Raw genomic sequence first — 17,141 nt, 5'->3', positions numbered from 1 at the left:
GTGTGCGTCAGAAAGGGGAGCATGATGGGATATGTGAAAAGAAGTATTACAATATAACTGTACTCATCCAAAGGCAAATAAAGCATTATTTAATCCCAAGCTGGTAAACTGATTCATAAGAAAGCCACTTAGCCCCCATACTAACCATTCAGATTTTCTTTTGGCTGTAGTTCAGTGTTGAAGCAGAATGAGATACCTTACTCACATGCTAGCAGAATAACGCTAATGAGTTCCACGTTGAAGAGGCATTTTGCTGACCATGTGGGTGGATTTAAATAATGGGGTGAATGAGGTGCAGACAAAAGTGGGCACCTGGAGAGAGCCAGGTTGTTGTCGATTCTGGCCTTCAGGTCCTCATTCTGTTGCTGCAGCACCTGGACTCGCTCCTCCAGGAAGATGTTCTTTTGGGCCTGCTCAAGAAGCGAATGAACGTGGAGCGCAGCATTAAATTCTTTCTAAATAATCAGAATTCTTACAACTGTACCGCGGCAATTTGTGAACCATGGTACATTGCTTACTAAATAAAGCAGAACTGTTCGGCGTTTCAAAATAGCATTGAACAAAATACAAGCTTTCACCCGAATAAATAAATAAAATAAAATAAAATAAAATGAAATACAAAAAAAACAAACAAACAAACAAATATATAAACAAATAAATAAATAAATAAAGAACCCCAATAAAATCAATAACTTGATTACTGAGCTTGATGATTGGCTATGGACTGAATATATTAATTTCTCTGAGCTGATTTCTCCACCTTTCCTTTTGAGCCTACCAGTTTTTCCAGCTCACAGATCTTCTTCTCCTGCTCATGGATCTGCTGATTCTTCATCTCCAGCACATCCTTCAGGCTCTTCAGGTCCTCCTCAATATGTTGATAAGGGGCCAGGGCATCCTGTGCACAAAATTAAGGAGGAGAAAAATGTTTCTCTGACTGTGTCCCATCAGGTCCCAGATACTGTGGGAAGCCTCTAGCTATGATGGAATTAGGTCAGACGTGCACCTGGTTATTATTCTTAACAATAACTAAAACTGAAACTATACAAAAAAAATTCACAAACTGCAATGAAATAAGATACAAAAAATACAATGAAATGAAAATTATAAATATAGCTTCTGAAACTGATGGAAACAAAATAAAAACAATGTCAAACATTTTTTGTACTGTTTAGCTGAATTATAGATTTTTCTGTTTGTCTTTAATTGCCATAAATTATACCCAGAACATGTTTTGCCCATTTTGCGGGCATTAGTACATTAGTAGGCACTGTGCATTCGTGTAGGATTCGCCTAAGATCAGACACATAAAATAGCTCTACAGCTTTCAGTTTGTACCAAGAAATAAAATGACTAAAACTTAAACCGAAACTAAAATGTATAAAAACTAAACAGAAAAATATAGTTCAAGTAAAATTAACAGAAACAAATAAAACCAAACTGTAAATAAAAATTGAAAACAATATAAAAATAAACACTAAATTTAAAATGTCCAAACTATAAGAACACTGGAGTGGACAATGTCCAATTGCAGGAATTTCAACAAAATGTCTTGCACGTTGTTTTATATGCCGATACCCATCATCAAAGAAAGTCGGCATGAATTGTAAGAGTAAGGTCTGCTATTACCCTACCAATCACTAACTTAAATAGTTTAAACATGTGTTACTCTGCACTATATGTGCTAACATACGCGTTTAAAAGAGTGCATATGTGTGTTTGTCTGTGGGTATGTCTTCATACTCAGGAATTAAAAAACAGCTGGACAGCAGACACAGGACGGCCATATGAAAGAGGTAAAGGGGTGATTGTAGGATTATTTAAGGTTGGGGGCATAAAGGGGCCAAAATTCATAGAGAGGGACCACACTTATGATTAGCCAATGATATGTTTTGAATTGGGGAGTGACAGGGATGAAGCACTCTGGGGGCCAATCAGCTTTCAGCTGGGGCCAGTGATGCCCAGAAGAGGTGTGGCATGTGTGTGCAGCTCCCCGTACCACAATCTGCTCGTCGGTGCTCCTCCGAAGCGCTTCCTCGAAACGTTTGGCCCGATCTCGCAAGGTGCGGTTCTGGAATGTCAGTGTGTCCACCTGGTCCTGGTCAGAACACACAATGGCGTCCAGCCTCGTCAGGATCTCACATGCTGCACAGATGTGTGAAGAGGGCCACTGGAAAAATAGCCTCCTACCTGAAGCGAAAGCCTGATCTGCTCAAAGTTCTCCTCCATGGCTTTCCTTTGATGCTCGTGCGTCATCCTCAGCTCTGCCGCGACAGACAGGAGGGGCCCAAGCAGTGAGACGTGTCAGAAATGCAAACGTCGTGTACTTGAAAAATCACTGTCTGCTGCCCGTAGGTGTGGAACGATACAATCATCCTCATAAAGGCTGGGAATTAAGATGTTCCCTGGACAGCCTTAAACCTGTGTAGGATTTCTATGCCCAGTTGAGCAGGGGTAAATGTGTACTCTGTCGCCCCCATCTGGGGAAGGCTGTACCTACAGCTCACACACACACACCTCTCAGACCGGCCTCATTCTCTTCCCGTAGTGCTACCACGGCTGAGTTATGGCTGTTCTCCATGTCCTCCATGGCCACCTCGTGGTTCATGGTCATATCCTGAATCTGCAACAAGTTGAAACAGGCAATTCTGATGCCACTCACAGCTCTGCACCCCCCACCCCTTACATACTATGAGGTTTAACCTGCCCTCAACAGAAATGTGAGCAGATCTACATGTGGTCCATGTTACATGATTTTCATATCTTTAACCCGGTGTTTCTCAAACCCGGTCTTCAGCGACCTCCTAGACAGTCCACATTTTTGCTCCCTCTCAGCTCCCAACACACATGAACCAAACAATCAAGTATTCAGGAACAGCAAATACCTGGCAGAGATGTGTTTGGGGCTGGGAGGGAGCAAAAATGTGGACTGTCTGGGGGATCCCAAGGACTGGGTTGAGAAAAACAGCTTTAACTAAGCCAGTTAGATTTACTAAGATCAAAGGTGGTCTAGCACAAACATGTTTACCCAGTTATATAGTAGGATGTGAAGTTAAATAATTTATGTTAATGGTTATGAATGGTTCGTCACCCTGGTTATGTTTTGCTTATTTAAGTACGATGGCACCTAGTGGCAGTAAGTGTGTTCTGCACCTTGGCCAGCCTCCCTCACCCACCTTGTCCTGCTGGTGGTTCTGCAGCTCCTCCAGCTGAGCCTGATGCTGAGATCGCAAGTGTTCCTTCTCCTCCATGTGCTGTGCCCTTAGCCCCGCCTCCAGAGCACCAAGCTCCGCCTCCTGCTGTGTCTGCAGCACCTGTAGCTCACGCTCAAAGCTCCGCTCCAGGGTCTCCTTGTCCCTCTGAAGGCGCTCCCAGCGAGACGTGCTGGAGGCTGGGGGGGGGAAGGCAGGAACATGGCGGCGTCAGGGATATAGAGAGGTTGGGGGACAAGGAGTCAGGGGGTGTGTAGGGACCCCAAAGGAGAGGCTCTGACCTCACAGGGATTCTAGGGTGGGCCAGAGGCAGAGCCTCTGAGGAACATTCCCAAGGTGCAAACAATGTTCCTCATAGTTCATTTCTGTATCTTAAAAGGTACAAGTACCTACAGCTACAGGGTACAATTGTCAGAACCTTGAGGGTACAGCCACAGTGACAAGCAAAGGTACAAATTGATACTCTTTTTTTCTGAAAGTGTATTCAGGTTAACTGTCATCCGAATACCAAAAACATTCACACGTAGTCTCAGTTTATGGCCAATACATTTCAGAGAAGGTCACTGTATATTAAAATGGGCAGCCAGGTGAGTAAAATAGAGCAACCGAAAACACTGAACGCTGTGCAGAACCCCAGCCTCGCAGTGCTGTCAGCTCCAGTCACGGTCAGTCTGCAGAACCCCAGCCTTGCAGTGCTGTCAGCTCCAGTCACGGTCAGTCTGCAGAACCCCACACCCAGGCGTGACTCATCTGGAATCTCCGCTCACAAGGAGTGTCGAATAACCCCACGGGGGTGACGGATGACTCACCCACTTCATCTCTGATCCTCTCGAGTTCCAGGGACAGTTCTTTCTCCTTCTGGGTGGCCTGGTTACTCTGCAACATAGGGAGACGGCGTCAGGAGGCACTGGGGACACCCCCGTCACGCTCTCACGCAGCAAGCACATCCAATGACAGTCCCCCCCCCCCCCTCCTCCTCCTATGCCATCATTGGCATCCCAGTCCTGCTCACGTCTGGTGAGGAGTAGCATCCCTGATCATGTCATTACAGCCTCACTTCAGGAAATCCAGCTCTCCCCCAGCCACCCAGTCACAAAGACAGAGGGGTTGCAGCTAAATTTCTCCCCCTTTATCGACGACTCTGTCATTCTTCTGAAATCGTCCACATAAGCATCGCATCTCAGCGTCTCAGAATGCAGAAGTCACAGTAAGGACAGGTACCTTTCATTAGGAAATGAGCCACAGCGATGGACCGGCGAAGAGCAGAAAGGCAGAGCGTGACTCAGCGGGTGATGCAGTGACTTTAAGCTCACTGCGGGCGATGCAGTGACTTTTAGCTCACTGCGGAGCTGCTATGTCACAGTGACTTTATGAGCAGGCTGTTCCACTCCAGCACAGGGGCCTCCCCAGCCAAATACACCCTGGCTTAGATTGTAGGCACCTCAAATGTGAGCCCCAGGATCCAAAATTCCCCCCCCCCAAAGCTGGCTGGACTATCCGCAGAACCTACCTGGTCGCAGCGCGGGAGGAACAGCTCACATCATGGCCTTGGCAAACCGGTTCTGCTCTCCCCGGGCTGACGAGCCCCTTCCCACACCCATGCCGAAACACGCCCAGCCCCGACAGGATGGTGTAAAACGGGCCGGCCCGGTCTGAGCCGGCGAACGTGAACCCTCAGCGAAAACCTCAAACGCTGTCAGTCTCCGCTGGACATCATGCTACTTCACATGGCATTCCGACAGGTGGCAGGAGGACACGGACGCATCGGCATAACTGGGCCAGACGCAGGCGGCCAGTGCAGGAACAAAAGTGGCAGCGTCACCACTATGTCAGGAACACCCCCCTCCCACCCTCCCGGGCTTCTGCAGCATCCCTGTAAAGAGCTCCGAAATAATCAGGTTGAGTGCCTAGCAGACTGAGCACAAGAGCGAGAGAGAGAGGATGGGCGGGTTCGGGCCAGAACACCACACACACAAATACACACACACACGCACACACACACACACACACACACACACGATCATGCATACTCAAACAAAGAAAGTGTAAGCACATGGATTCACACACAATCGTGGATGGACAGGAAGACACACACACATAGATACAGACTGAGGATCACACACACACACACACACACACGAACCCTGTTGTGGTTGCAGAGCGTGTACCGAGTTTCGCATGCAGACCACCAGAGAGGAGCGGCTCCGCAGCACAGACCAGCACGCAGCAGGAGTGCTACCGCAACCAGATGCTTTGGCCCACCTCACACGGCCGCACCCCGCAACCCCCCCCCCCCCCCACCAAGCCTTTGTTCTGGACATTATCTGTGGGGTAAACCAGGCTTTACCGTGGCGTCCAAACAAGGCATGGAGAAGGTAGAGCCGGGGCAGCAACACTGACCCATGCTGGGGAAGATGAGCGAGGCCTGCGAGGTCTCGGTACTCTCAGAGACAGAGGGAGAGAGAGATGGAAAGAAGAGATGGAGAGAAGAAAAGGGGGGAGGGAGGGAGGAAAAAAAAAGAAAACAACCTCACCTCCAATGCAGGCTCAGCTAGGAGGACGGGCAGAAAGCATAATGACTGGCACTGGCTAGCCGCTCTCCTCTAGCACACGTCCCCCTTGTGGCCTGCCCCCAGAGCGCGCCCCACCCCTGTACACACTCACTGACGGCCTGCCCCCAGAGCGCGCCCCACCCCTGTACACACTCACTGACGGCCTGCCCCCAGAGCGCGCCCCACCCCTGTACACACCCACTGACGGCCTGCCCCCAGAGCGCGCCCCACCCCTGTACACACCCACTGACGGCCTGCCCCCAGAGCGCACCCCACCCCTGTACACACCCACTGACGGCCTGCCCCCAGAGCGCGCCCCACCCCTGTACACACCCACTGACGGCCTGCCCCCAGAGCGCGCCCCACCCCTGTACACACTCACTGACGGCCTGCCCCCAGAGCGCGCCCCACCCCTCTACACACTCACTGACGGCCTGCCCTGAAACACACACTCGCATCGAGCTCTGTCGGAGAATGTCATCCGGCTGCTGGGCCGAACCAGACAGGGAGAGGGGAGGCTGAGAGAGAGAGAGAGTGAGTGAGAGAGAGAGAGAGAGAGAGAGAGAGAGAGAGAGAGATGGAGGGAGGAGGAGAGCATCCAATCACTGTGGAGCGGTGTGCTACCAGAAAACAGTACCCCTCCGCCCCCGCCTCAATAGCGTCAGGATCATGTTCACATGTTGCGCTAAAGTACAGTTTGCTCATTTGGAAAAAAAAAAATCAATAAGACCTCTCTTGAGCTGTGATCTTTATCAGCAGAATAATAATTAGAGGACTGCACTTTTCTCCACTACAGTTTTAATCCAAAAACCCGTTTTACAATGTGCGCACCGAGATTATCGTACAAGCAGATTGTCTCTCTGAAGGCTGTGATCCTTTTTAATTGAAACCTGATACCTGACAGACACTGTTCATGGATTGCAGAGGTGTCCATGGAGCAAGCTGAGCAGCTCATGAAAGGCTAAGACCGTATCTTTGAGGGAAAGCAGACCCAAGACCTGCATCATCTAAGTTAGACGATGGTCCAGGCAGTTTCTGCCCTTCGCCTTCCCCGAGACCTATTTCCCATCAACGTCTCCTGGACTGTGCAGATGGAACACATTTATTCATAAGAAGTATCACTAGGAACTGGAGAAAGTTCTAGAAGAACAAAAGAAGAGATGGTTCAGTAAAATGGTCTATGATAATGTTCTCGGAGCTACAGAATTGCAGTGCTGCACTTCTAGAGAAAACACATGAATAAAGAATTCACAGTGTCACTCGCTAGCGGGAATCGTGTCTTTCACGCTGGGCTGTGTGACTGACGGACTGCAGCCAATAAAATGAAAATGACATCATCTAGCTTCTGCAGACAAAGAGTAAGCGATCTCTAGAAAATGGCCCGATCGCACCTGCAGAATAAGAGATGCTATTTTGAATCCGAACCACGACTTTGATCATGTAACTGAATGCTGATCCCATGGCTTTTGTAGGACATGGCTGCATTAAATAGACCATGTGATGACTTGGTCCATATGCCCTGAAAGATGGACGACATTTCAGTCTCTAAGAACGAGTCACAGAGATATCAGGCACCCACTCTGGGCCCTTGACCCACATGTTGGTAAATCACTCACTAGTTTAACTAACTTCCCACTGGTTACTTTACTTGTTCTCACTGGGTTAAACCACATGGGGACCGCAAGTGCATAGTAATAAGTTAAAATTTTCCCATCATTATTATCCAGATAGGCCTCCTATTACATAATACCGATTGTGCAGATAGGCCTCCTAATTACATTAAACTTGTTGCGCAGATAGGCCTCCTAATTACATTATACCTGTTGCACAGATATGCCTCTTAATTAACAACACTGTGATGGGGTGGTTTGTAGATGTCTGACATCATCCCGTGGTTCAGCAGAAACACAATAAGATGTTCACGTGTTATTTACATCTAGCAAAGCAGAACACTCTATATGTCTCTACCTGACCCAGGAATCTGACCTTCCCAGCCCTGAAATTCCGACAGCCTTAGATCATGTGATGCCAAGGATGTAAAAATGCCCTGCCTACGAAAAAAACCTGAGCGTGTTTAATCCATTTAATGAAACAACCAGAAAATCACTTCATTCACTAGACAGTCTCGCCACATTACATTAAATTAAAGTGCGAGGGAACAAGAGGTTCCGTGTGTGTGTGTGTGTGTGTGTGTGTGTGTGTGTGTGTAAGCCTGGAGAGTTACCCCTGAGCAGAGATCACCCTAAACAGGGCTGTGTAGTGCGTTCTGACAAAAAAACACCTGCACAAGGTTGGTGTGTGAGGCCCAGCAAAACCGCATATATATTTCACAAGTCAGGAAAACCATCATTATAGCAAAAAGGCAAACAAAATGCTTGAACTTTTCAGATTCCAAAGTGCTCAGAGGCCTTCTGACAGCATCACGCACAGGACTTATCTAGGACTTTCAAACACTGCACAAACAGAGCAGGGGATTAAACAGTCACCACCCCCACCCCCACCCTCCCAGAGCAAAGACAGAAACCAGCACGGTCGCATACCTGTAGCAGGCACTACTGATTTTACTGTGGTGTGTCATGCCTGCTTCTAAATGTGCGGCATGTGCCAGGCAGAGACACAAGACTTTTCATTTACAGGGGCAGAGAGGAAGAGAAAGTGTGAGGGGGGGGGAAGCCCCTACTGGCATAAAAGAGCAGTTATGTGACATCAGCCTGGAGAGGTGATCATGATAGGACGGTGCCCCCTGTCTGACCAATGGTGATGCCAGAATCATCGTGAAAGTGAAAAATCCTTTACAAACCAAGGTCAGTCCTACCCTTAGCCATTACACTCTACAATGAGTCATCCTGCTGCACTGGGACCACCAACTGTCTGAATGGACCAGAACCACCTAGGCACCTTCACAGAACCTTCATTTGTTCACTGCCATACTCACGGTGTAATAATACTTACTTCTGAGTCGTTACTAGTTAATTCCATGCAATACTTCCCCTGACATTCTCTGCACTGTTACTGTTTATTGTTATGCATTATTTAGTGTTGCTGACTATTAATGTCTAACTGACTTTTTACTCTGTAACTCTTTATATTCAGCTACTGTAAACGGGCAATTTCCTTGGGGATAAGTGTCTGTCCTTCTGATTGTCTGCCTGTTTGTCTCTCTGCCTGTCTGTCTGTCTTTCTGATTGTCTCTCTGCCTGTCTGTCTGTCTGTCTGTCTGTCTTTCTGCCAGTCTGCCTGTCTGCCTATCTGTCTGTCTGTCTTTCTGATTGTCTGTCTGTCTTTCTGCCTGTCTGTCTGTTTGCTTATCTGTCTATCAAAATAATCAATTATATTAACAAAAGCTTTTGTAGACATAAAAAAAAAAAACCATTTGATAATATTGATAAAAAATACTGATGATAATAACCAATAGCAACCTTGTAACCAGAATCCAAAACAGCAGTTCCCAGTAATTTCTCTAGGGGGCCCCAGTTAACTGCACAAGCAAACCATAGCAACCAAACCGTCAGGGAAATTGAGGATGACAGCCCATGTAAGCAATACGCAACAAATCCTTCATAGCAGACGAATCGTGCATTGCTTATTGTTTTGGGAACCTGGCATGCTCTGAATCGAGCTGTCCTCTTAAGGATAATTACTTGGCCTTGTGGAAACCATGCTGGGAATGCAGTGAAACTAATCGCAGAAATGGCTGTACTTCTTTCTGTGGACAGAAGAGGGCGCCATCCCATTCAAAAATGAGCTAAAAAAAGCTTTGCAAGACTCTCACTTGCAAGCCAGGTGCAGCACACTGGAGCGGTTGCCCTGTCAAGCCCAGGTGTCACAGTGGGATTAGGGGATCTGAGTGTACACTGTTCCGGGAGCTACTGGAAGGTTCTGTGAGTTATTAAGAGATTTTGCCCCTGTGCTATTCTGAAATATTCTGTCCTGGTAGATACTGCGACTGTCAGTTGTGATAATTTGTGTCCATACTGTTGATAGTCATTATATGTTATAATACGGTATGTCAGTACTGCTGAGAGATATTGTATCTGCAATGATAAAAGTTATTGTGCTGTTGGGATATACTGTGCCCCTACTATTGTAATGTATTCTGTCTGTATCGTGATATATCGGTGCAGTTCTGATATTCTCCGTCTATACTGTTCTGATATTTCATGTATGTTCAGTTCTTATATTCTCTGCTGTGACTCACAATGGCTGTACGGTTGCTTTGTGTATGCATCAGTACTGCTCAATTAGTTCAGAGATAATCATTAGAGGAGGCCGGACCAAAAATATCTGATTGGTTGCTTCTGCCTCCTCTAGTTGCTTAGATCCACCTCCACCATAATCTGATTATTTTTCCCTCTGAACCAATCATTTTTCCTTCTGCCCTCAGAATATTTTTGTGTAAGTAACACTCCCATGAGCTACTGTTGTGATTCACCATGGCCGTACAGTTTTGTGCACGCCTGCACCACGGTTCAGCTGCTGGCGGAGCAGCTCTGATGCAGGGGTAGTGCTGCACCTTGAGGCAGAAGTGCTGGGTGCTGATGGCGAGGGCCTCCAGGCAGCTCGTGGCCTTTCTCAGCTCTGCCTGCAAGCGCAGCAGCCTCCGCGCCTGCTCCTGGCATTGCTCCCGCAGTTGCTTCACCGCCGCCGCCGCCTCCGCGTCCTGCCCTCCCACCGGCCCCGGCCTGGGCGGGTCACTGGCTACTGGGGCCCGTGCAGTCACTGGCTTCTGACGTGTATGTACTGATGGGAAAAGGGTCCAAGTAAGCAACAAAAAAAAAAATCATTTTGTGCTTGGGAAAGTAGCCAAGCCATGCAGCAGAACACGGGTTCCGAGGACGCCTGCCAGGGGTCCACTGAGCATGCCCAGTAAAGAGTCAGTCACCAGACACCTACCTGTTCGTTCCAGTGGAACAGAAAGCCGAGAGCTGGAGAGTACTCCCCTGCAAATCATCAGTGGCAAACAAAAGCAGCACTCCTACTCCCCCCAGGTGCTTGTGAAGCTCCTGCTCTTGTCTGGTGTCATAATAAATTAGCAAATCGCCGGAATACCGTGTCTTATTAACAATCTCGTTGTTGCCTAGCGCCCACCAAACTGAAGACTAGCGTCTCAGCAGCAGATAGATCTGGATCCCGATTTCTATGGTCGGTAAAGACTGCCGACAAGCAACAAATTGTCCCCCCCCGCCACCTAAGGGATCGACAAGTGCCCGGTTGTGCTATAGAGTCTAGGTGGGGGGACAGGGTGATCTATCGGGTTCATTACCATGAAAAGAGATGTGGGTGGGTGGCTGGGGGGACTCAGTGTGTTATTACACACTCCGAAATCGCCAGGCTGAAAAGGGCTGAAGCTCATCACCAATCATGATGAATTTTACCACCTCCTGTCAGTATAAATGATACCCTCAATTTGTCTACTCAGAGAGCATAGATGGGAGATAATATTTTAAAAGGCCATCATTAAGGTGCAATATAAAAAAGGATTTGCCCCCCCCCCCCAACACAAAGTGAAGCAGAAACACAGATCACGGTGTGACAATCTCATAGTCTGTGTCTAACCTTCTCCAACCTCATCTCCGCTACTCTTCACCCAATTTCCTCCACACCGATCTGCTCATCTGAAACAGTTTATCATTTTGCTAAAAGGCATAACAGCAAAGCACCTCCTGGGATTTGAAACAGTAACCTTTAGGGCATAAGATCATGCCCTTTAGCACACTACACTACACATATGCACTATGCTACACATACTGTAGCATACTATTCATGTCCAATTATAGCCCTTATAAGAGACATCTCCAAAAGTCTATGATGGGGCATTTTTGGTTGACATTAAATTAAAAAACATACAAAGCTGGATTTGGTTGTGGTGCTCATAGGAGCAGCCAGATCTGGAAACATGGACCTTCAACTCAACTCAACTCAACTCAACAATCAGCTCTTTAGTCTTATATTCAAATTGCTATCCAGGGCAGCCAGCAGCGGAGACAATAAAAGACTATGGCTTAAGGCACCAATGTTTGTTTGGCTCTCCATGACCAAGATGCACACATCAAGACCCTCAAGGCTTTAAGTAGATCAAGCAGGCTAATCCACAGCTTGGAGAAACATCTCTAGGGACCTGTTGGGCCAGTTCCATCAGGGTGTGGTCATCATGCTGCATCGTACAGACACACATTCTGGTATCATGATAGTGCCCGGATGACTGTGGTTTATGACTACTGCCCTGGAGGGTGGGAGTTTGGGCAGTCACCAGAGGATAAGGGCACACTCACCTGGAGACTGTGGCCTGGGTGATACCACAGCAAACCTCTTGGGTGAAGACACTGCTGGCCTGGGAGCTTCCTCTTCATTCTGGATTTCCTTCCTAGAAGCTATGGGAAACAAAACACTTGATGACAAAAGCAGCCAACCAGTCAAAGTATCACACCACCTCTCCCATCATGTACTGGGGCCAGTTCTCAAACTAGGGGTTCGGAATCCCTGCTGTATAGAACTAGACATCAGTGGGCCGGTTATTATCAGTAAGAACCAGAAACTCAGAATGGGCAGTGATAAAGCCAGAAGTGCCAGAAACGGAGAAAGTCTTTGGAAGAGTGAAGTTGGATTGTAGGGCTGAATGATTTGCGGAAAATATCTAATTGCGATTTTTCTGACAGATATTACAATTGCGTTTTTTTAAAAGTAAAACTTCAATATTCAGTACGTAATAGATTTTAAACATCTGACGCAGCCTTCGCACATGAGATACCATTGAAATATTAACTTGTCTATTTTCTAATGCAAGGATGAGAACTTAGATGTGGATTGCTTCCAACATCTGCACATATTTTCAGAAGCCTTGTTACAACTATGAATATCCTAAACTACGAACTACGAATGCATATCCTAAATTGCAGCCTTTGCGATTTGCTAATTGCGTTGTTTCAAATAGCGATTTTGATTTGAAATCCATAAATGGTTCAGCCCTTTTGGAATGGGTAGGCATTGGCTAGTTACGACTGTGCTGGCCTCAGTGTTCACCAAATTGGACGTCAACCCTAGCGTGGAAAGGCTAATGCCATGGCTACCCAGAGGCCCCATGATGAAGCCACGGGTCAATGGAGGTGCCTTGTCACGCGTCAGAACCGTTTCCTTCCGCGTGGCAGGCGGACAGTAGGCCATCACATCCGTCAGCCGCATGTGCTGCGATGAGCGCTGGATGATGGCTCCGCTGTCACCCTGGTTTAGGCACTTGTGCCTGATGACACTCAGAGATTCCCTCGTCATTCACACATGACTGATGTGCCAGATCAGAACTACATTAGGTGCTACATGCCACCTAATGCCACACTACCGTAGAGACTGAGTAGCAAACTGTGAGCTCATGTGATGGAAATGTGTGAATACAGGTATTATATATAAATCTACAAATGCAAAAAATAGTTCTGTATGTTAATGTAGGATTTCTCAACCCAGTCCTCAGAGAACCCCAGACAGTCCACATTTTTGCTCCCTCCCAGCTCCCAACATACCTGTAGCAGGTATTTGGTGTCATTGATTGCTTAGTTCAGGTGTGTTGGGAGCTGGGAGGGAGCAAAAATGTGGACTGTCTAGGGGTCTCTGACGACTGGGTTGAGATACAGTGAGTTCATGGAATCTTCTATCCTTCATTTGATCTGTCCATCCATCCATCCATCCATCCATCCATCCATCCCCGTATGTAGTATAGGTTATTGTTTCCAACTGTTGTACCTCTCCCATTTATGATCTTAATTGTTTTGACTCCCATTGATAAGCAGGGCGATAAGGACAAATGTGAAATAACAATAGTGAAGAAGATGCTTTAAAATGACCCCCTCCCCCTAGAAAGTGAGGCCCATATAGCCAAATTGGACTGGTGACTGGTGGCAATATAACCAGCAATACTCACCTACTGGGGAACTGCGAGATGCGGGGAGGAGGGAGCGGCGGGCAGGGATGGGGGTGCAGGGGGGCTGGGGGCTGCTCCGGCTGGAAGCCCTGGGAGCCTCATTAGGTGCAGGAGCAGCCTTGGGGGAGGGCTGAGGATCCTCATTGCCACAGCTGGAGCCTGTGCAGGGGGGGGTGGTTCGAAATGCTCATGTGCGCACACACAGATACATGCTAATCAGCATCCATAGCGGTCGCCACGGAAACATATGAAGCCATTCTCAGTGTCTGAGACGCAGGGAGCATCTGGGCACCAGGCATATTGACGAGACCAGCTGACTCCGGAGCTCCTGCCAAAATGGCAAGGGGCGTATAAAAGCTGAGAGCCGATTGGCCCTTGGAGTGCCCCCCCTCATGGATTCAAAACATATATCCCCCACCTTAAAAACCCTGAAATTGCTCCTGGTTACAGGAAAAGCCCAAGGATATGGTCCTCCTTAGGAATTCATATTATACTGTATGTATAAGGGAATTATTTCCCTCTTATTCTGTCCGTCCGTCCATCCATCCATCCATCTATCCATCCATCCTCCATAAATGAACCGCACATTGGTCCCACAGACATACATGCTCAGACACTAATGACGGAGAGTCACCAGTCCAGCAGGACCCCACATCTGTGGGGTGCAAGAGGAAATTCACAGACATGTGAACAATTGGCACAACATGCTCGTTTTGACTCTGCAACCCCAGAATGACAAGGCAACGCCACCATCTGCTGATCGCCAGCACGGTCCATAGTTGTATGTGAGAGCAAAAAAGAATCAAACATTTACTCAAACCATAAACTCTGACCTTCCATCAGAATTTTTACTTTTCTTATTATAATGGAGGCAGTTTTCTGTGAGATGACTCTCTCCTTGAGGCCATTCAGTGGGCTGGGCATAGTTGTGCTTGCTGGTTTAGATTAATAGTGAATAATTTACAAGCCTGCTAAATGTTCAGCCCCTGTTTAGGATAAGAGTTCTCTTTAACAGCAGACACTTGAGCTCCAGGTGTCATGCCCATCTCAGGTCAACCAGCAGGGGGCGCCAGCACTGCGGCTGCAAACATCCCACATTGGGAGCCATGAATACATATTCTCTGTTTATTGCATTGAACGGCTGCGGAACAGTCTTAGGTTGCACCGGTCGCAGGCGCTGTGGCGGCGGCATGCATTCTGGCAACAACACAGAGAGCCATGTTCTCTGTGAAGATGTCAGACAGACCCGATACAAAAACCGGGGAAGCTTTTATCCCAGTGACCCTGAATTATTCAAGCAGCCCTCAACAGCGAGATCGATGGAGTCAACATCACTGCAGCAAGGCAGAGATTCCCGGAATAGCAGGGGCTGAGTGGTTTGGACTCACTGAAACAACAGCACTGGCTAAACAAACGATTTTCAGCTGACCGGCTAAATAGACCAGCTGCAAGGCAGGAACCAGCCAATCTGCAAGGCAGGAAATAAATACGGTTACTGTCATGGAAGATCACAAAAATATGACATAATTTCTGTGTTAAATGCTGAACAATATTCTATTACTTATACATATATATAGCTTAGGTCAGAGAGGGGAGGACACATGCATTTATCAAGTTTAATCACTGGCAAAGTTTTTAGGTTGAACAAAAATATACATGTACAGCAAGCTGTTGGAACCTGCCCTGGACATCTCTAAGGCAAGCTAAAAGTTCAGAAGAAATTTGGTCTCCTTTCACAGTTCTCTAAGTTACAATTTGTTTTTGCAAGCTACTGCCTCTTGTTAGCTTGAAGCTAAATGAAATCTCTCTCCTCTTGGTTTTGTTGACTGTCCACCTTCCATAACAATTCAGCAGTTTTTCCTCAGCCTGTCTCCTCTCCAAAATTGCACTGACTGAGAAAGGTCCTCCCACGAACAATGGTGAGAAAAATCACTGTCATTAGGAAGAAGAGTTGTGTTTATCTAGGGGATCAAAGGAGGAGGTGGAGGGGTAAAAGCAGTAGGCATTCGTTATAGATCCTGAAGCCCTCAGTGTTATTGAGAAACTAACTGGCTTAAAAAAAAAATGAAAACTGTTCCTATTGGTCCACAAAAAAAGCCTCATTTCAGATAGCGGGAGGATTTTTGGAAACTAGGCTAGCTCTCCCATGACTGAATCTCTGCCGGAGCTCGGGTCGATTAATGCCGACATGTCAGGTCCTAGCACAGGTCACGCTCCAGCTGATATCTCTGTGCGTTTTGCTAACACCTGGAGGCCAGTATGGGGGGTTGGTGGAGGTGCCGCTTAGCATACGTACAGCAAATGTGGCCGGCGATGACAGCCGATGACAGGTAACAGGTGAGGTTCTGCTCCTCGGTCCCAAACGGACCCACCCCAGAATGTAGTACTGGGTATGAATGATTTAAATAACACTTTGCCATTTGGGGATTTGTGTCTGGGTCAGTGGAGCACATGGTGAATTGATTATAACCTGCACTGACTGCCCTTGGCATGTGTTTAGATAATGAGCGCTCCCATGGGGAAGACACAGAGGTGACCAGGCATCCCCAAGCTGTCAGAGCTGCGGCTGCTGGGTCCGCAGGAGCGTGAGCAGGAACGCTTTCCTGTAACCGGCCAAACGCCGGGAGAGTTTGGGAAGACTTTCAGAACATCCACTTGACTTTCACAGGCTGTTAACTACTGGAGCAGAGATGGTTCTGCTTATTAGCGGAACCTTCCAGAAGGCAGCAGCTTCTCTCAATAAAAAAAAAAAAACAGAAATAACAAAAAAGGTTGTTTATAAAGTGCTGCACTGCTGCAATGCAAATGTACTAATCTTATACCAATAATATCAGCAGTTCATTGTTAAAATGTCAATGCAGACAATAAGGTGATGTGTAACGTATGCAAGACTAAAGGGAGCACCTTTCACTTGGATCTTTAAACAAAGGTGCTTGACCTACTTTTATTTATTTATTTTTTGTGAAACTGCAGCTCTTTAAAAAGCAGAACAGCAAAACAGCGCATGCATTCTGGCAAGTTCTCTCTGCTTCTGGAGATGCACGAAATTGCTTCCTTTGAAATGCAAATGTTTAATTTTTATCCACCCCCCGCCCCGCACGCTCACCACTGTAATTATAGGGATAGTTTAATAAGATCCAATTTATGTGACTCGGCTCCAAGAGCCCAAGCATGCGGACGGGGTCAGGAAATGGGGACAAGGGTCTGTGTGCTGAAGGAGACGGTGGAACAGAAGATGGGGGGGATGATCTTCGCTGATGGGTAGCAGGAGGAAACAGGCACAAGAAGGCATGATGCTTATGGGCATGGGGGGAAATGGGACTCTGCACAGGGAGACAAGCAAAACAAATGTGATTATTAATGAGAGAGTGATGGCTGATGGGTAACAGTGGTGGCTCTGTCGTGAGAATAGAGTTTGCAGGTACCTGCATCATAGAGATTTCCCCCACATACTAAGGAGGTGGTGTG

General features: G+C 47.3%; 1 protein-coding gene across 2 annotated transcripts in view; it reads right to left on the bottom strand.

The window, feature by feature from the left end:
* The window catches only part of mtus2a (microtubule associated tumor suppressor candidate 2a), a 65,069-nt gene that overhangs the window by 3,326 nt on the left and 44,602 nt on the right, over nucleotides 1-17,141 (bottom strand). Inside the window, exons 5-14 of one of the 2 annotated variants that reach the window (XM_023805219.2) lie at nucleotides 13,674-13,832; nucleotides 12,037-12,135; nucleotides 10,278-10,504; nucleotides 4,022-4,088; nucleotides 3,177-3,391; nucleotides 2,518-2,623; nucleotides 2,191-2,264; nucleotides 2,000-2,098; nucleotides 779-898; nucleotides 313-413 (exon numbers count right to left, since the gene is read on the bottom strand). In XM_023805219.2, coding sequence (XP_023660987.1) covers nucleotides 313-413; nucleotides 779-898; nucleotides 2,000-2,098; nucleotides 2,191-2,264; nucleotides 2,518-2,623; nucleotides 3,177-3,391; nucleotides 4,022-4,088; nucleotides 10,278-10,504; nucleotides 12,037-12,135; nucleotides 13,674-13,832 — 1,267 coding nt within the window. The remainder of the gene's footprint in view (nucleotides 1-312; nucleotides 414-778; nucleotides 899-1,999; nucleotides 2,099-2,190; nucleotides 2,265-2,517; nucleotides 2,624-3,176; nucleotides 3,392-4,021; nucleotides 4,089-10,277; nucleotides 10,505-12,036; nucleotides 12,136-13,673; nucleotides 13,833-17,141) is intronic. The other variant, XM_023805220.2, reaches the window with a different exon arrangement.

This window comes from Paramormyrops kingsleyae, chromosome 18 (assembly GCF_048594095.1).
Source record: "Paramormyrops kingsleyae isolate MSU_618 chromosome 18, PKINGS_0.4, whole genome shotgun sequence".
In the NCBI taxonomy this organism is placed as follows: Eukaryota; Metazoa; Chordata; class Actinopteri; order Osteoglossiformes; family Mormyridae; genus Paramormyrops; species Paramormyrops kingsleyae.
The sequence above is the reverse complement of the archived record's forward strand: the minus strand, read 5'-3'. Positions and strand labels throughout refer to the sequence as shown.